Below are 20,791 nucleotides of genomic sequence, written 5' to 3'. Positions count from 1 at the left end.
ATCACCAGTGACATCCTAAATATTTTCTTTTTGCTTTTAAGTTCTTTTTTTATGCTTACGATTCTAGTACCATCTCCGGCCAATACTGGTTGAATCCTCTACAGCACCATGGTCTTTCGATGAACGCCATATTCATAACACTGGTTAATAAAACAAGTTTGTTGAAATTTATTCATATTTCTACTGTAGCGGTTTTCTTATTCACGTTGGTAACAAGTAAAGTCACAATGCCTTTTTGCAATCATGGTTCATATGATATAGAATTTCCTTTCTTCCCACACACATACGTAAGTCTATGCACGTACATGCACTATTTCACGTTTAACAGAAGGTTCATCTTTTAGATAAAATATTTCATATTAACAAGTTACTGTGAGACTTCTGTTCAAAGGTTGCTTTCCAAAGCTAGCGAATTAAGCAAAGGTAAGCAATGCTTATCATCACCTTGAGCGGGTTTCAGTGACACTTACGCACAATATGCTTATTAATATGCTGTTAGTTTAATTTTATGAATTGTATTTAGGTATCTAAACTATTAGTCATTTTACGGCAAATGTGCCACAATAGCACCCCTGAGCTGCGTACCATCGAGAGGGCAAAACGAGTAAGCCCTTGTGCAGTTTTCTCTTTCTAGGCCGATGCTCTTCGCCACTCGGTAGTCGTTGACACCATTCTCGGATGAAATTCGCTCCTCTGGGCGTGCGGGCGGTCTGCAAGGCAAAGAGGAAGGGATGGGGGACTCGCAGAAACCATAAGATCTAAAATGACAAACTTGGAAATACTCTAGTTAACTATAAAAAAAAAAAAAAAAAAAAAACTGGTTCACTTAAGGTAGATTCTTGGGTAAGCCCTATGCCTATGAGACGTTTGTTTGCCGGGCGCTGATTGGCGGGGAGCTGCCTACCTCCCGGTACCAGCCAATCAGCGGCCACCAAACAAACGTCTCGTAGGGATGACATGTACCGTATAAAATGAAACACTTCGTATAGAGTATACCTGAGGACGGTGAATCCACTGCTAAAATTGTGATTCAAATAGATTATCTAGATTTGAACTGGAAATAGTCATGAGAAACGGCATAAAGCATTGCGTGATACACTTGGGGATCAATGAGGTCAAATCCTGTGCGACTATAGCCAAACAAAATATGCAAAAACTACTGCTTTCTTTACAAATGCGGTAAACTGCGACATTCAAACGCCTTTTCGTGATGTCTGATAACCTGACGAACTACAGCCTCGTCCCACGGCCTTTCCGTCCACGGGCAATGGCGATAAATACTGTAATTATAAATTTCAGGAAAGAAAAAATAGATAAATATAAAGATAACACGTAGCCCGGGCCGTTTCCGATAGCAGGCTTGGATCTCTACAGCTGTCGACGTCGTATTCTTCGGGCTCTCTCTCTCTCTCTCTCTCTCTCTCTCTCTCTCTCTCTCTCTCTTATAACACTTCAGGCATGATTTTGTATAGATTTTCATGCATGTGTAAATGCACAATAAACACTTTTAGTGCTCTACCTTCACCGTGAACGGCTCTTGAATATGATAAAGGAACCCTTCTGTTTTCCAAAAGAATTTCTTGCACATAGTACTAAGAGCAAAGTATCTGTATCCGAGAAGGATCCGGGATCATTAACATTCAAGATGTGGAGAAGTTGAAAGCTTCAGTGTATTGTAAATTGAAAAAAAAAAATGGAAAGAAATCCGCTTCATCAAGGGTAAAAAAGTTTTGTACGTTAATTTAATAATGTAAGCCTAGTTTAGTCACACCAGTTTTTTTAAAATCGCCGATTCTTGGACCATAAGAATGTCTATAAGTGAGGAATGGATTCAGACATCATATAATCATGTCTGCTTCGTAATAAGCCATATTACTTTCTTTGTTCATATTTTCAGCCGCTATAATGTGTGTGTGTTTTTTTATTTATTTATTTATTTATCAATTTAATTTTTGTAGCAGACGACGGACAATATCGCAAGAAAATACTTGTCTCAAAGTACAAGAATTATATGAATGTAAAATACCGTAATTAGTGTATTTTGTGTTGATATTTTAAGTCACAGAGCTAAATGGCTGACATCTAATGGAAATTTAATGAACAACAGTTAACTTTCATTTGTTTTAGTGGCTCTGCAAGACAATATGTGACCGTTTCATATCGCAGCGAAATTTTAAAAATTACATGACAGCGATTGGTATCCATGTTTATCATATTCACAAACAATTAAAGTATATTCACTTGGCTAAATATAAACAGCTCGAAAAGCTTTTGATGACTAGAGTAAGGTTTTTAAAATTACTATTTTATTTTATTTTTTTTTTTTTTAGTCCTATGTAAAAACCTGCTTACCCCACAATATTGAGAATGGAGAGTTCCTCGACAGTCAGTTCCTCTTCCTCGCTGGAGGCCAATTCGCAAACGAGACGAAGGCCGCATCCTGCCACGTCCTCACGACGGATGAGATCTAGGACCCTCGCAAGGGCCTCCGACTCGTCTTCAGCAGAACGCTTCCGGCGGCCAAACCCTCCTCCTTCGTAGCCCCCGTACCCTCCGCCATATCCACCTCCGCCATATCCACCTCCGCCATATCCACCACCCCTGTGGAGGAGGAATGCCTTCGCTGCTAGGCCTAGTTTAACGGCTCCTGCAAGCGCTGCTGCTCCCACTGCTCCTAGGCCTAGTCCCAAGCCGCCGGTGACAAAGGTCGCAGCCATTCTTTTGGTGATGCGGAAGCTGTGGTGGGTAGAAGTGGAATAATAATCATCTCCTCAAAAGGTCTCCTAGACTGGAGAATTTATTCTCTACATTGATTATAATGGGTGTTTGCAAAAGAACAGTCACAGCAATGTTACGTAGAAGAGTAGTACTATTGAGTAAACTAAGGATTGTGGAGTTACTCGGTATTGACTTACCAACCCTTACCCTGCTAAAAAAAATGTGCAAAAGACTATACAATTAAAAAGTATAACGTATAATGCTTTATAAAACCACCAATCATCTATGACCTATAACGTCTCAGTTGCTCACCAGACATGGCAGAGTGAAGGTGAGTCCCAGACCTCCGGAAAGTGCTGCCAGATGCACGATCAATGGCTGACTTTAACCTTAAATAAGATAAAAACTACGGAGGTTAGAGGGTTGCAATTTGGTTTGTTTGATGATCGGAGGGTGGATGATCAAACTACCAATATGCAGCCCTCTAGCTTCAGTCATTTTTTTCTTTTTTTTTTTTAGAATTGAAGGCGGACAGAATGAAGTGAGGACAATAGTTATCTTCGACAGAATTCAGATTTCATCTTTATGATCTGAAAACAGAGTATAAAACAACACATACCTACGAAAAAAAATTTACGAATAAAACGAAAACTGTTTTCAGATTCAATTTCGTGTAATTAAACGAAATTTACCAATTCAAATTTATGTTTTTTCTTCAAAATTAATCGATCAGTCATTGTCATAGATTATTGTTTTATTGCAGCTTTCAGTTCTAATAGACATTTAACTTCTTTTTTTTTTCGATGAACGAATTTGCTCGAATTGATTCGTTTTACACGAGAGCACGAATCAGTTCTCTCTCTCTCTCTCTCTCTCTCTCTCTCTCTCTCTCTCTCTCTCTCTCTCTCTAAAAAAGCATGCCGTACCTGGCATATCAATTAACTTTAACATGGCGTGTTTCCGTTTGTATTATTTTTTTACGTCATCCATTTAAGCAGTAGATTGTGGTTTCTCTATTATCATTTAAAGAATTTAAAAAAAATCGTTCATTAATGTATTATTATTATTATTATTATTATTATTATTATTATTATTATTATTATTATTATTATTATTATTCTATGAATGAAACTTATTTACATGGAACAAACACACCAAACGGGTCAGTGACTTGAAATTCAAGCTTCCAAAGAATGCTGGTTTCAACCTTCCACGGCAGACCTCACACTGCACAGTAACTGATCATGATACAGACCCAGTGATTTTTCATCGGCCGGTGGGGGAGGGGAAGCAAACCCGCGAAATCTAAGTGGCATGCCACGACACTGACCACTATAACTAGCGGATCTTACTGCAGAGCTATCGTCACGGTCTAGAAGCACAAGTGGCAGAGCACAGCGTTGACTGGAAGAACCTGTCGCTACTGCATCCACGTCCTTTCCAGCCTAATACCTTATATTGCTTGTTCCATAAGAATAGGGGTCATCTTCTGAATAATAATACTATTGTTTTTCTATAAGAATAGGAGTTCATCTTTTGGATAATAATAATACTAATAAATGTACCTACAGTGGAAAGCACTATAGAGGTGATTTCTGGCATTTGGACATAAAGCGTGACCTAGGGATGGTTTCAGCTTCCGCATTTGTCTCACGGGCAACCCCAGAGCAAGAGCCCGTGCCAGCACGGGCCTGGCTTAGTCAAAACGACCCTTGCATTCTTTTCTACTGTGATAATAAATCCTTTAATCCTTCGCTTTAGTTTCCTGTAAAAGAAAACTACTGAAATGTTCTATTTGTTTGTCTGTCCGCAATTTTCTTGTCCGTCCTCATATCTTAAAAATTACTGTGGCTAGAGGGCTGCAAATTGGTATGTTGATCATCCACCCTCCAATCATCAATCATACCAAATTGCAGCCCTCTAGCCTCAGTAGTATTTTCTTATTATATTTAAAGTTAAATTTAACCATGATCGAGCATCTGGCATCGCTAGTGTGCCGACAACGCAGGCCACCACCACCGGGCTGTAGCTGAAAGTTTCATGGGCAGTAGCTGATAGTCTTATGGGCCGTGGCTGATCTTGTAATTAATGCAAAACTTTACCAAATAAGACATTTGAATGAAGGGACGAATATAAATGGGTGAAGGCCCCAGAGTATCTTAATCGTCTTATCTAGTTATTCTCAAATTGCTGAAGGTTTACAAAAAGAAAAAAAAAAGCACCTAGTGGCGTGATCGGTATGTTCTTGACCTGCTATCTCGGTGGCCGCGCGTTCGATTCTCGGGCATTCCATTGAGGTGTGAGGGATGTGTATTTCTGGTGATAGAAGTTCACCCTCGACGTGGTTCGGAAGTCACGTAAAGCCGTTGGTCCCGTTGCTGAATAACCACTGGTTCCATGCAACGTAAAAACACCATAAAAACAAACAAACTTTGTATATTTTCAGTTCCTATTAATGGTTTAGAGAGTGATCCAAGAACGAGTATTAAAGTTATGAGAATATTAAGCGTTGTGGGTCTATGGAGACATTCAGGTCTTCTCCTTATGTCGTACATATCGTTTCCTGTCAGCTCTAATCGAAATATTGCATTTTCCATTTTCTAGGATTGACCATTATCAATTTGCAGTATATAGAATATATATTTTCATAATGTTCAAGACAGGCCCTAACCGGTCGCCCCCCCCACCCCCCCCTGCCCCCCAGTCACCCCAAATAACCAAATTTGGGGCTCATATGCATATTCAATGATTACATCTTTGCTCTTCCAGAGTAACATAGTGTTCTACTATAATCCGTGAATCTTCTCATTTATGATTGATTGCGGGCGGGACAGAAAACTTACAAAATCACTAGCAACGCAATTACAGCAAATAAATGCTTCACCAGCTTCTGCCTTTCGATGAAATTATGTTCTTAATTTCATCCAGTTCCAGCCTTGGATCACTAGAAATGATTGAAGATTAATTGACAACGGGAAACTGGGACGTTGATATTGCTCACCTTCCTGCGAGTAAGAAGTTCTCCGAGATTTCTCGAGATGTCGAGGATGGGTCGAAACACTGCTGGAAAACCCTTTTATACCTCGCTTTTATACCGCCATTTCTTGAGAAAAAGCATCCACCCTCCTTTCTTCATCCCCACCATAGATAATTCTACGGTCTATGCTCCACCCGCTCCGTCCCTCCCCTCCCCTACGTACGGATTATTTTCCAGTGCCTAGCTCTTGGGAAGTGTCGTACCAGCCGCAGGGTGACCGTCGGATTCGTTCAGTTGCTTCAGAGAGCTGGCAAAAATATGCTGGCTTTTGCCTCCAGCAAATTGATACTGTGCTGATTTACGATGTGCTTCCTTCTAGTAAACATATATACGGTTAACAGCGACCCCATCTTCAAAACATAACTATAGAATATCTCATTTCATCATAGGAATTGAATATTCACGCTCTGTACGTCACGCTTTCAGAGAGAGAGAGAGAGAGAGAGAGAGAGAGAGAGAGAGAAGAATTGAATTTTTGCTGTAACAGTATTAAGCCATTCGTCATCCGCGTGTTCGACTAAGTTTTCACACACACACACACACACACACACACGCATATATATATATATATATATATATATATATATATATATATATATATATATATGTACCAGCACACGCGCGTACATACATATATGAACTGAACAGTGAATTGACAATGAAAAATTACATCAGATTTCTGTTTGTTTTTATCAATGACAGTTTTGATTGCATTAATGGCATCATCTATACTCCGGGATGTTTAATGTTTAGCTGCAGTATTTTATGCCAGAAAAGACTGAGAAATGGCCGGCCTCCTTTCTACTCACCTACAAACTACTTTGTTTGAAAAAGGTTTGTAAAAGGTTTGTAAAAGGTGTTTCGCGTTGAGTTAAAGTTACAGGAATATTAGGATAGAATAAACATGATTTATTTGTTAGAACGAAAATGTAAAAAATACATAATGTACATGGTAAACAGTACGAAAGAAGTATGTCTAATAAAAGCTAGCGTATTTATTTAAATTTTCGTTTGTTATCCGACGGTCTATTTGATCTAGACGTTAGCAACGACATAATAATAATAATAATAATAATAATAATAATAATAATAATAATAATAATAATAATAATATCAGGAGAGGGATCTTCCAGGGCGACTCACTGTCCCCACTACTCTTCGTAGTAGCCATGATTCCCATGACAAAAGTTCTACAGAAGATGGATGCCGGGTACCAACTCAAGAAAAGAGGCAACAGAATCAACCATCTGATGTTCATGGACGACATCAAGCTGTATGGTAAGAGCATCAAGGAAATAGATACCCTAATCCAGACTGTAAGGATTGTATCTGGGGACATCAGGATGGAGTTTGGAATAGAAAAATGCGCCTTAGTCAACATACAAAAAGGCAAAGTAACGAGAACTGAAGGGATAAAGCTACCAGATGGGAGCAACATCAAACACATAGATGAGACAGGATACAAATACCTGGGAATAATGGAAGGAGGGGATATAAAACACCAAGAGATGAAGGACACGATCAGGAAAGAATATATGCAGAGACTCAAGGCGATACTCAAGTCAAAACTCAACGCCGGAAATATGATAAAAGCCATAAACACATGGGCAGTGCCAGTAATCAGATACAGCGCAGGAATAGTGGAATGGACGAAGGCAGAACTCCGCAGCATAGATCAGAAAACCAGGAAACATGTGACAATACACAAAGCACTACACCCAAGAGCAAATACGGACAGACTATACATAACACGAAAGGAAGGAGGGAGAGGACTACTAAGTATAGAGGACTGCGTAAACATCGAGAACAGAGCACTGGGGCAATATCTGAAAACCAGTGAAGACGAGTGGCTAAAGAGTGCATGGGAAGAAGGACTGATAAAAGTAGACGAAGACCCAGAAATATACAGAGACAGAAGAAAGACAGACAGAACAGAGGACTGGCACAACAAACCAATGCACGGACAATACATGAGACAGACTAAAGAACTAGCCAGCGATGACAATTGGCAATGGCTACAGAGGGGAGAGCTAAAGAAGGAAACTGAAGGAATGATAACAGCGGCACAAGATCAGGCCCTAAGAACCAGGTATGTTCAAAGAACGATAGACGGAAATAACATCTCTCCCATATGTAGGAAGTGCAATACGAAAAATGAAACCATAAACCACATAGCAAGTGAATGCCCGGCACTTGCACAGAACCAGTACAAAAAGAGGCATGATTCAGTAGCAAAAGCCCTCCACTGGAGCCTGTGCAAGAAACATCAGCTACCTTGCAGTAATAAGTGGTACGAGCACCAACCTGAAGGAGTGATAGAAAACGATCAGGCAAAGATCGTCTGGGACTATGATATCAGAACGGATAGAGTGATACGTGCAAACAGACCAGACGTGACGTTGATTGACAAAGTCAAGAAGAAAGTATCACTCATTGATGTCGCAATACCATGGGACACCAGAGTTGAAGAGAAAGAGAGAAAAAAAAAAAAATGGATAAGTATCAAGATCTGAAAATAGAAATAAGAAGGATATGGGATATGCCAGTGGAAATCGTACCCATAATCATAGGAGCACTAGGCACGATCCCAAGATCCCTGAAAAGGAATCTAGAAAAACTAGAGGCTGAAGTAGCTCCAGGACTCATGCAGAGAGTGTCATCCTAGAAACGGCACACATAGTAAGAAAAGTGATGGACTCCTAAGGAGGCAGGATGCAACCCGGAACCCCACACTATAAATACCACCCAGTCGAATTGGAGGACTGTGATAGAGCAAAAAAAAAATAAATAAAAAAATAATAATAATAATAATAATAATAATAATAATAATAATAATAATAATAATAATAATAATAATAATAATAATAATAATAATAATAATAATAAAAACTACGGCAAACATGAACGGTTTTGATTTGAAGTTTTCGGTATACAAGCAGCTTTATTTATCGTTTAAATATATTTCGGCTTACAAACTACATTATTCTTATTTGTGAGAATTTGTCTTGATGAGTGGAGTATCTGAATTCCTCTACGTCAATACAATAAATCAACCAATGATAACATGGAGAAGAGGTAATCATTTTGAGTTGTGTGTAAAACTGGAATAACACCCAACCATACATTTACATTCTTCATTAATTACGTTTAACACTTTTACTGGTTCTTAGTGTATTTTACGTGATTAAATGTAGGTAATCCTTATAAAGATACTGTAGTTTGGGGACAGCTGGAAAAAATATCCTGGCTTATACTTCCAGCAAATTAATTCAGCGCTGATTTACGCTTTGTTTACTTCTAGTAAACATATACAGTTAAAGGCAACGTAATCATCAAAACAAAACTATAAATCGACGTTGGATAACTTATCCGTGAAGTGGATGCATTGTCTTCGACAACATTGCAAACATCTATCTTGCGAAGTAGCTGGATCAGGTTACAAGAAGAAAGGGATTTAGAAAGAGATTCATCACGGTGAGTTAATTTTATTCAAAGTTCAGTTTCGGGAAATGTATTTCTTTAAGGGAAGTTTGAGGAATAAGGTCGCGAGAAGCAATCTGCTGCAAGGTGCTAATGGACTTGAGTGTTATTATTTTGGGCCTTATTTTAGACGGCAGATGTGTACTAGAGGATTAGAAATTGTGTTTTTACAATAAGATTTTTTTTTTCATTTTATAGATGTGCCTAGCACAGGGTTTTAACATTCACAAGTGTATAGACTCATACATACTAATGTTACACAGGACATGCATGTACCTATACACTCACAAACGCAGAAATACATACATATATATGAATATATATATATATATATATATATATATATATACATATATATATACATATATATATATATATATATGTATATATATATATTATATGTATATATATATATTATATATTATATATACTATATATATATATATATATTATATATGTATATGAATATATATACATACATGCATACATACATATGTATTTATACGTTCATACATATATATACATTTATATGTATATACGTATATAACTATATATATATATATATTATAATTATTATTATATATATATATATATATATAGATATATATATATATATATATATCATATATATATATATGATATAGAGAGAGAAGAGAGAGAGAGCGAGAGAGAGAGAGAGAGAGAGATGAGAGAGATAAATGCTTGAGACTTCTAGATTTTGTGACTTGTATTAATGGAATAGTGAGATATAATCTAGGCAGGTTCAGAATAAATAAATATAGATAAATACGCATCCGGTGAAAAAAATTGACCAGTAGAATATATATATATATATATATTATATATATATATATATATATATATATATATAATACTATATATATACTATATATATGTATAGGTAGATATTTAGATACAAATGCCGAACGTTAGCATTATGAGAATAAATGTATAAATAAATAAGCAAATAAATAATCAAATACAATAAATAAAAAATAAATTAATAAACACCTGAAACAGTTCACCTTTCCAATTCTACATCCAATCTTTGATCTCCAAAATCATAAGAAAAGTACTGATCTCAAATATACTTGTAAAGTACAGGTATATTTTGAGCTCAGTACTTTTTTGACACCATCACTACAGGCTGTACTGATGGTATCAAATCCACATGTTGGGTCAATACTATGGTTTTTGAAAGCATATAAAGTGCGCTAACCCAAGCAATTACAGAAAAACATAACTGAAATCCACACCATTTCGAAGAAAAAGCCTCTCTCAATAAGGGTGCAAGATATCAGACAGATATGGAATGCTTATCGCTTATAGGATTCAATTGCTCATGGTATATATGACATGACGGCTTCCACGAGGTTTTTGTTATCGACTGGGCACTTCGAGTACAGTTCCGTGCAATTGGTCTGCGAGTAACCAGCTGTCCGGGCTATTCTGTAAGCTGCTGAAGCTCTGCCTGGAAGTATCCCCTCCCCGGGCTGGACGACGGGTCTGAAAAAAGAACAGATTAATTCATTACTTCGTTTTACTTGGAAAAGGCGTTTAGACTCATTGATTTTTTTTTATTTTGGTTGGTGAAACAACGGCCTATCTGTCCGTAGATTTTATCACGTTTCAATTTATCTGATGTAGTGAATTTAGATGCTATATTTCTGTTCAATTATTTTGTGTTTCCACTTGCAACTGAGAATATATAAACGTGTTTAATGTGCGTCCTTTTCGTTTGATCCTTGTTGTTAGTATGAGTAGTACTAATTATAAGTATTGATTAAGAAGACCACTTCACGTTAAGTTAGGAATATATAAAATTTACAACTTATGCGTCACTGGAAAATCTGTCACGCGTCCAAAGCTGGAAGTCGGCTCACGCCTTGTCATATTTCATCTTCGCTCTGCAGCCCTCATTTCTCTTCTTGGCGTTACATGACTAATCTTCTGGAATAGCAGATTAAACTGGAATACGTTATATTGGAAGGAGTAAACCTTACGATAATTTGTACTGTCATATCGATAAGTAAAGACAAAGGTCTCGTAGTTTTTTTTATGCGTTTCAATGATAATTTCTGTTACTGTTGATTAAGAGCGTCTTTATAGATGTCACTCACCTATCGAGCGCGTACATTACTATGTAGAAATTAACTAAGGATGACAGTTTTTAGTCTCTTTCTCTCTCCACTATTTAACCCAATTTTGCGCTTAACTTTACCTATACGTTTCTCAAATAATTTCAGTTCAGATTTACTTAATGGATTGTTCTCACATTATTCAGTGAATTGAAGCTAGCCAGCTATTTATTTTTCAGCGAGGTTCAATCATTTATTTGTATATCCCTTATACCATCCATGTCTAGTTTGCAAAGATTCTTCAAGCTGTGGCCTTTCGAGAGTCAACTGGTGTTTTTGGTGTCACGAAGTCTTCTCGAGACAGTGAGTGATTATTTATTTTACTAACTTACGACAATTTCATTATTGAACCAAAGCTGTGATTGGAATCACCCCTCTCTCAATTTGCGTTCCACTCTAAAAAAAAAATAAAAAGGCGTGATCCGACTTCTAGCTTACTCGGGACGCATACAAGATTTACACCTCACGCAGAAATTGTAAACATTATTTTCCTACATTTTAACATAAATTAAAACATGTTAAAATCTGCGGTCAAATAGCGTGTTGTTTCGCCAACGAAAATTAAAATGAATATGCTACATTTTATTAGAAATAAATTTTTTCTGTACTGTTTAACATCCACATTATTTTATTTTATACTTTTCCAGTCTAGTATCTTATCATAAATGTCCTATCCTAAAATTCCTGTATCTTTGACACCTTTTTCAGACCATTTTAGGCTCTTCCATAAACCTTTCCTACCTCCCCAACAAGAACAACAGCAACAAAGTAGTCTGTAGGCTTACTTCGAGTAAGAGAAAATAAATGATATTTTGCTAAACAAAACCAGCGAGTCAATTTGCTATCAATGATTTTTGGACACCATCTCTTGATCACTTGATCGCTGCATACGATTATAATCCACATTTCTCTAAATTAGCGTTTAAATAATATACTTGTACTCTTTGTACAAAACAAGCCATGCCCGAATCGAAAAGCCATTACACTGAAATGAATAGATACAAAGAATAGATAAAAGATGATATTAAAACACCCATGTTATGAATTTTCTCATTACCAGAGTCCATGAAAACCTTACTATAATGGGCGTTATGTCTGTCCGTCCGTCTGTCATTCAATCACGGTCAAACGGCAGGTCCGATGGGCATGAAACTTGGCATGGTTATAGTGGGGACCCCTAAGATGGTTTATAATGGGGTTTCATCCTAACCCGCCCACCCCAACCCTAATTTGCTGGTTATATAACCTTCATTTGGACTAATGACATAATAGGTACGAAAAGCAAAGGCTCCCTGGAATGAATAGGGCTCGTGAAGGTTTTCAGTACATTTTAAGAGAGAGAGAGAGAGAGAGAGAGAGAGAGAATGTCCTTACCCGACCAAAGAGAGGATGGCAAGCTCCTCCATAGACAGTTCGTCCTCATCGTTGCCACCAAGCTCACACACTAGACGCATCCCGCAATCCAGGACGTCCTCTTCCCGAATCAGCTCCAAGATCCTCTCTCTGGTCTCTTCCTCTTCCTCGACGGACCTCCTCCTCTTCCGTCCGTGATAGCCGTAGCCGTGTCCGCCGCCGCCGCCGTGGTGTCCGTAGCCGTGTCTGTAGCCGTGTCCCTTTCGTCCCCGCCTCCTTTTTCCGTGGAAGGCAGCGACTGCTAGACCGGCTAGGCCTAAGCTGGCAGCACCGGCTAAGGCCGCTGCGCCAATACCCACTCCGAACGTTGTTGTTGTGGTCATCGGTAATGCGTTGCGTTACGCAGCTGAGGAAGTTACGCAAAATAGACTGAGTGAATATTTCATAACCTTGATGTAAAGCGCACCTTCAATGCGTACATGTAAATACGGCATAATGATAGTTCTGGTAAAGGAAGCCAGTATTTGTACCAACCGCCATCACACACTCGCACACACACACACACACACGCTCTATACGTGAGGATAAATGACAATTCACGTGTTTTCAAATGAGTAAATGTAAGAGGTCCAGCCTCAATTCTATGGCTCAAGGTTCCTCGTTGGACGAGTCGATTAACTGCCCGACTGTCGATCCTAGAGGTACAAGTTCGATTCCCCGCGCTACCAACGTGAAATCAGAAGAATTTATTTCTGGTGATAAAAATTCATTCCTCGATGTAGTTCGGATCCCACTATAAGCTGTAGTAGGTCCCGTTGCTAAGCAACCAATTGGTTCCTAGCCACGTAAAAATATCTAATCCTTCGGACCAGCCCAGGAGAGCTATTAATCTGCTCAGTGGCTTGGTCATTTCCCGATAAAAACTAATGATAGACTGAAATACAAAGGTCAAGACTTAGTATCTTTTCTTGGCTGAAGCCTTGTATTAGGAATAGGAGACACATGAATGTTTAATAAAAAAAATAGCAATATTTTTTTTAGTAGCCGTCAGACTATTTAAAAGGCTGTTATAAGGTCTCAATGAGGAATTGAATCGAGCCAAAAGCAAATGTTTCTGGCTGTGTTCAATAAAGATTTAAAACAATGAATACAATACGCAAATATAAAGTTCTTTAACAATGAAAAATGGAAGTAGATTGTTTTTCCAATAACATAAGGCTTTGGCACTAGTGCCGGTTTTGGCGTAATATAAAGCAAGGAAAAAGATGGTGAACATATTACCATAACTTCTGCCAGTGCGTAGACACATTAAAAATGATATCAATTTAATATACTGACAACCGTTTTCAATTTGTATCATGGACTTAAAATATAAAACCTTTCTTTTTTTCTGTACCAAATTGTCTACGTAAATCTATAAATAAGTACTTAGCAGAAGTACAACCCGACTGAGAAATTTATAAGTTTTGCCACCATTCTTGACTGACTGAATGAGCTTGGAATCAGGATGAATGAGAGTTTCCAGAGACAAAATAAAGAGGACCATTTCGTCCTAAATATTTCTTTGTGGCTGTGTTGACCCTAGATAGTGGAAATGTACGAGGCAGTTAGTCGACTGTGGTGGGGTATAGGTAGGGTGGAAGAGGACGTAGTGCTTACAGTTTGCCATGAAGATACCTATGCTGAAAACTTTCAGTTAAAATCAGCGGTAGACACCATTTCTACGAAAAGAGAGTATGATATATATATATATATATATATATAATATATATATATATATATATATATATACATATATATATATATATGTGTGTGTGTGTGTGTGTCTGTGTGTGTCTGTGTAGGTGTGTGCGCGTGTGTATACGCGGTTGAAAGTCATGCTTGTCAATCATTTATGCTGTACGAAATTTCAACTAATATAGTAGACATGATCAAGAATACTATACACATTATTATCTTCATAAATGTTCCAGGAAGGAGTTAGAGGAGATCTATGAAGTAATGGCTGCTGGGATAGAGTGGAAGAGTCCTTCAAATATCCTGCAGGGGCGAGGGTACTGTAGGACTAGATTTTCCTTTAACCTCTAGTCTTAGAGAAAAAGCGAATGATGTATATATATATATATATATATATATATATATATATATATATATATATATATATATATATATATATATATATCTATATATATATATATGATAACATTTCGCAAAGGAAGAAGATTCATAACATGAAATTCTCTAGTCAGCGAAAAATCGTAAATATGAGTTTTTTTTTTTTTTTTTTTTTTTTTAATACTGACAAGTAAGTAAGTAATGGCGGATTATCTGGCTTCGCGGATGCCTGGAAAATACGCAGTTACTTCCTTCAAAGAACCTTAAGCAATGACTACGGTGCACCGCATGAGGTGCACTCACGGCACCATCCCCTAAGAACTTTTAAAAGTCATTGGAGAAGATTAGGATCAATAAAAGATCAATTCGAAATGCATTCTTTGAACAGAGAATCAATCTGAAGAAAAGACAACCTTAAAATTCCTTTACTGTCTCCGTTTTCCTGTCTCACTGTCTTCTGCATTAAATACGTTTTAAAAAGAGCCAAACTCAATAAAATACACTTTTACCAACTAAATCATTACTGACGGAATCATGACAGATAGAAAATATTACATGTTTCTCAAATTTACTAATACGCTTATATAGATAGTGGGATTACGATCAGTTTTCAAGGGTAATTTATATATATATATATATATATATATATATATATATATATATATATATATATATATATATATCAATAGAAGTATCCACAGTAATATCCTTGTTTATCTCATTTATAGTTCGTGATCAAGTCCACAGGAGGATGGACGAAGCTTTAATCTTTGTAAATGTTTCCATTAATATATTTCATCTGGATAAACAAGGATATAACTGTGGATCCTTCGATTGATTTCTTAGAAGCACGATGCGGTGTTTTTATATTGCATATATATATATATATATATATATATATATATATATATATATATATATATATATATATATATATATATATATACTTTTAGGGCATAGTTTTTCTCTAGTACAATTTTCGTTAAAAGCAATTGCTTTAGTGGCATCAATAAGTTTCTTGCAGGTATCTTCATACCGACGAAGTTTTTTCCGATTCTCGTTCGTCAATTTCTGGTGAAATATACGCAGACTTCCTTCTTCCATTTATTGAATTTTGTCACGACAGCTGTTTCGCCTTATGGCATTATCAAGCGACTACTGACTTACAATCTGACCTTTCGGCCTATTTATCTCATCGTGTGGGAGGTATGACCTCGAGGTATGGGTACTGGTTAGTCTAGGGATTAACAGCTTAAGGGCGTTGTTTTAGTTACAAAGAATATAAGGACATATGTACTGCGACAATAAGAGTGAAAGTTTAAACAGTGGTTAAATAAATATTCAAAATACAATGCCATGTGCTAGAGTTTCCTTAAATGTATGTTTAAAATTTAATATGTTACATGTTGGTTTTAGATAAAAATTACAAAATTACATACAGGAATGAAAATGAATATAGAAATCTAAATACGGGAGTACAAATATATGTATATTTTATAGCATGCATAAAGGTACAAGAGATAATTTCTGTTTATACATAAATGTGAATGATTTAAATTTGAGTGTGTGTGTGTGTGTGTGTGTGTGTGTATGTCCAAAATGGTCTACGTTGGTTAACGGTTGCTGATTCGTGTTGGGCGGGGTCTCAGCGACCTGAGTAAGGATGTTACTTGACTTTCGCTGACGCTGGGTCTTCTCATGCCTTCCAAGGGGCGCGATGTTCTCGGTGGATTGGGGCGCGCTGTCTGGTCCCTGTTGGCTTGGGTATTCCTTCTCCTGCTGGAGGGGAGTATATGGTCCGATTCTTGTTGGACGTTCAAGGTCGGCTTCTGAATAGCGATGCTCACTGCTTCCGTTATTAAGAGGCGACCGTAGTTGTCTTCTCTGTGTACGACCTGGGTGCCTTCTATGAGCTCTTGTAGAGATGGCTTCCTGTCGTGAACATCTATGTAATGTTGATGGATGGCCCCTTGATTTCTATATAGCAAGCCCAACCTTGTAGCAGCCTTAATAATGAAGAACAGCACCGCTCCGGGGGGACCGAAGGAGATGTGCACGAATGTAGTTTACAAATTTACTTGTCCAGAGGAGGTGTGTAAACCTCACAGCCAAAACTACATCGGGCACACTACAACGACCCTTCGGAGACGTCTGCTGGCTCATAGAAATCAAGGGGCCATCCATCAACATTACATAGATGTTCACGACAGGAAGCCATCTCTACAAGAGCTCATAGAAGGCACCCAGGTCGTACACAGAGAAGACAACTACGGTCGCCTCTTAATAACGGAAGCAGTGAGCATCGCTATTCAGAAGCCGACCTTGAACGTCCAACAAGAATCGGACCATATACTCCCCTCCAGCAGGAGAAGGAATACCCAAGCCAACAGGGACCAGACAGCGCGCCCCAATCCACCGAGAACATCGCGCCCCTTGGAAGGCATGAGAAGACCCAGCGTCAGCGAAAGTCAAGTAACATCCTTACTCAGGTCGCTGAGACCCCGCCCAACACGAATCAGCAACCGTTAACCAACGTAGACCATTTTGGACATACACACACACACACACACACACACACACATCAAATTTAAATCATACACATTTATGTATAAACAGAAATTATCTCTTGTACCTTTATGCATGCTATAAAATATATAGATATATTTGTACTCCCGTATTTAGATTTCTATATTCATTTTCATTCCTGTATGTAAATTTGTAATTTTTATCTAAAACCAACATGTAACATATTAAATTTTAAACATACATTTAAGGAAACTCTAGCACATGGCATTGTATTTTGAATATTTATTTAACCACTGTTTAAACTTTCACTCTTATTGTCGCAGTACATATGTCCTTATATTCTTTGTAACTAAAACAACGCCCTTAAGCTGTTAATCCCTAGACTAACCAGTACCCATACCTCGAGGTCATACCTCCCACACGATGAGATAAATAGGCCGAAAGGTCAGATTGTAAGTCAGTAGTCGCTTGATAATGCCATAAGGCGAAACAGCTGTCGTGACAAAATTCAATAAATGGAAGAAGGAAGTCTGCGTATATTTCACCAGAAATTGACGAACGAGAATCGGAAAAAACTTCGTCGGTATGAAGATACCTGCAAGAAACTTATTGATGCCACTAAAGCAATTGCTTTTAACGAAAATATATATATATATATATAATATATATATATATATATATATATATATATATATATATATATATATATATGTATATATATATATATGTGTGTGTGTGTGTGTGTGTGTGTTAATTTCTTGAGCCCAATCACATGAGCACAAAACACTATCAGGTACACTGAAAGCTTGACCAAGAGAGAGAGAGAGAGAGAGATGGTTTTGTTGATATTTCGTCGTATAAGGTAAACAGCTACAAAAATGAGAGCTCTAAACTTACTTTCTTAGCTTATTCCCGTAATGGTATATAATTCAATAGCTTAAGGTATTGATTGATCGTATGCCTCTCTGCATCAGGCTTCTCTTTCATTCATATTGCTTGACTACGTTCGAAACTGGAATATATTGGTTATTTATATAAAAGATAAGTATCCTGAGGTCCCTTAAGAAATTGGTTGTCAGTGACATACACAGATACTGTCTCGTATAAATGTCACATTTCTTTCTTGAACTTCAAAATTTTTCATATTTTTTTCAGTTTCAGTCGTGCTCTACCATGAATATAAGCCTAAAATGTCGAATATTGTGTGAAGTTTTTTGTTTTTTCTGAAAATAAGTTGTGACGACCAAAGCTAAGAAGTTTCCTTGGACTGATGTTCCTTACAATGAATAGCGTCTACGAGCCTAATCGTTCGTACTGTACCCGGAGGTATACAATATTTTTGCAGTTATATTTTTGTAATCTCAGTCTCTGTTTTTTTCGGATGTGAGAGTATGTAAAGAACCACACTCTAGTAAAAAAAAAATTTTAATAAAGAGCCCGTTACGTTTTTAGTCGATAGTTCTGTATGCCATTTTAAAATGTTTTACCGAAGCAAGTAATAGTACGTACCTACGGCCATGAACTTTTTTTTTCTTTTTTGCTTTACCACTGAAAGGACACGTATTCCACTGATTTGCAAAGCAAATATACTTTCGTACAGTAAACAAGTAAATGATTTTTTTTATATCTCGCCCTTTAGCATTCAATTTTCTATTATTTTTTTTTCTGAGTTATCCTAGGTTTCAACTTTCTGCTCCTCCTCCTGTAACAGTACACTTAACTGATAGTTATTTCTATAACGACAACTCTTAATATATATAAGCACCTACCAGAAGTTCCTCTCCTCAGAAGTGTTTAACGTGCACTGAATGTCATCCTGAAACGGCCCGGGGTTTTTATCTCCATTAGCCTAAAGGATTCTTAGGCCCTCCGTAGTCATGTTTTCCAAGCGCCATAGCTCTATGCGATAGCCACGCCCCCAACTCCGCCCGTGCTCCTAGACTCATTCATTCCCTTTTCAATAAAAAAGAAAAACTACTCGTGGCACGGCGCCCTTCAGAGGCTTAACCACCGACTAATAGGTTTACAAGTCATTGCGGTTTCAGTTAGTCTTTTGTCAGTGGTCGTGATCATGAGAGAGAGGGAGAGAAATAAAAAAAAGAAAAAAGATCCTTTCCATTTTTTTCACGAGCTTGTCAAGCTCACTTCTCGAGTACGGGGAATTTGTCGCTGAGTGAGGCGAGACGTGACATCCACATATCGTTTCTTTTTTTGGCTGTCACGTTTTCTATATCACGTTTTCTATATTAATGTATTTGCTCAAGTTCTACCAATTTTAAGTAGGTATTACACTTCATTCTCTTAGCAAATTCATTCGATTTGATTTGAATGAGGTGAAATAAACTTATGCTTGGAGCTCTTCTACTTGTGAACGATAAGTATAGATAGTGAGGACTTCTGATAGGGTGAAGGACACGGGATAGGTCCTTAATTCCTAAATACTTTCGGAACCGAGGGATTGCCCTAAAAGTATCCCACTACAAAATAAAGATATTTAAAAATATATAATTTGCGTGCATGGAATATAGAAGCATGTATTCCTTCTCAGAAATGTAAGTTCTAATGAATTAAAAATAAAGGGTGTCCATAAAGTCCTAGTACCCTTCTGGGCAATAAATACTTGTAATGGTACTGGGACTTTATGGACACTATATATCTGTAGGAAAACTTAATTTTTGTGCTTATATATTTTTGATACATTAGAAAATGTATTACAAGTACTTCATCGTGTTCCTTATGTCACACAACACACACACACACACACACACACACACACACACATATATATATATATATATATATATATATATATATATATATATATATATATATATATATATACTATGACAAAGTGCCAAGTATCTGGTTACTACACTTACCATTCATTAATTGTTACCTCACAACAGCCAGACACATGAACCTCCATCACAGGAGACTAAGCGACTGAATACTCTAAAGGCAACAGTGATCCCTTAAACAACTTGACAGTAATGTGGAAAATCAGACTAAGTTCATCAAAACAGGTGTGAGGTAATCTTATGTGTAATTAAATTAATTAAAGGGCATCACTCCATCAGCAACTTTAAAAGTCTAAGTATTTCCCTGATTTTAGAAGTCTAAGCACTTCCCTGGTTCTAACTCACTTCAAGGAATCAGTTACCACTATGTTTCTACCCAAGCAAATCATATTTATACTGGTGAAAAAGAGAACACTTATAAAAATTTTAAATAAAAAAATTTATTATCAAACTCAAAATTTATAAGTGAAATTCACAATTTTAGGGAAAATTACTGTTACTTGAAAACAAAGCAAAGTTTAAATAATTCTTGAATTAATTAAGTAAAATTAAATCAAAATTAATTTATCACAAAATTCAAGAAAATTAATTTAATCGAAATTCAAAAGTGTTAGGTAATAACTAAA

General features: G+C 37.0%; 2 protein-coding genes across 2 annotated transcripts; both read right to left on the bottom strand.

Annotated features, from left to right (window-relative positions):
• Nucleotides 1-196: 196 nt before the first annotated feature.
• LOC135221406 (keratin, type I cytoskeletal 17-like) lies at nt 197-3,059 on the bottom strand. Its single transcript, XM_064259186.1, has 2 exons — nt 2,353-3,059; nt 197-710 (listed from the first exon to the last, which is right to left on the bottom strand). Exons 1-2 carry the CDS (start codon nt 2,715-2,717, stop codon nt 545-547), a joined length of 531 nt encoding a protein of 176 aa, XP_064115256.1. The 5' UTR covers nt 2,718-3,059; the 3' UTR covers nt 197-544.
• A 7,083-nt stretch (nt 3,060-10,142) lies between these two features.
• LOC135221405 (uncharacterized) lies at nt 10,143-19,170 on the bottom strand. The gene is made up of 3 exons (XM_064259185.1): nt 19,137-19,170; nt 12,748-13,132; nt 10,143-10,741 (listed from the first exon to the last, which is right to left on the bottom strand). The coding sequence occupies exons 2-3, from the start codon at nt 13,107-13,109 to the stop codon at nt 10,576-10,578; spliced, it is 528 nt and encodes a 175-aa protein (XP_064115255.1). The 5' UTR covers nt 13,110-13,132; nt 19,137-19,170; the 3' UTR covers nt 10,143-10,575.
• Nucleotides 19,171-20,791: the final 1,621 nt, after the last annotated feature.

This window comes from Macrobrachium nipponense, chromosome 2 (genome assembly GCF_015104395.2).
Source record: "Macrobrachium nipponense isolate FS-2020 chromosome 2, ASM1510439v2, whole genome shotgun sequence".
NCBI classification, from domain to species: domain Eukaryota; kingdom Metazoa; phylum Arthropoda; class Malacostraca; order Decapoda; family Palaemonidae; genus Macrobrachium; species Macrobrachium nipponense.
Note: the sequence above shows the minus strand (reverse complement) of the source record. Positions and strands in the feature narration are given on the sequence as shown.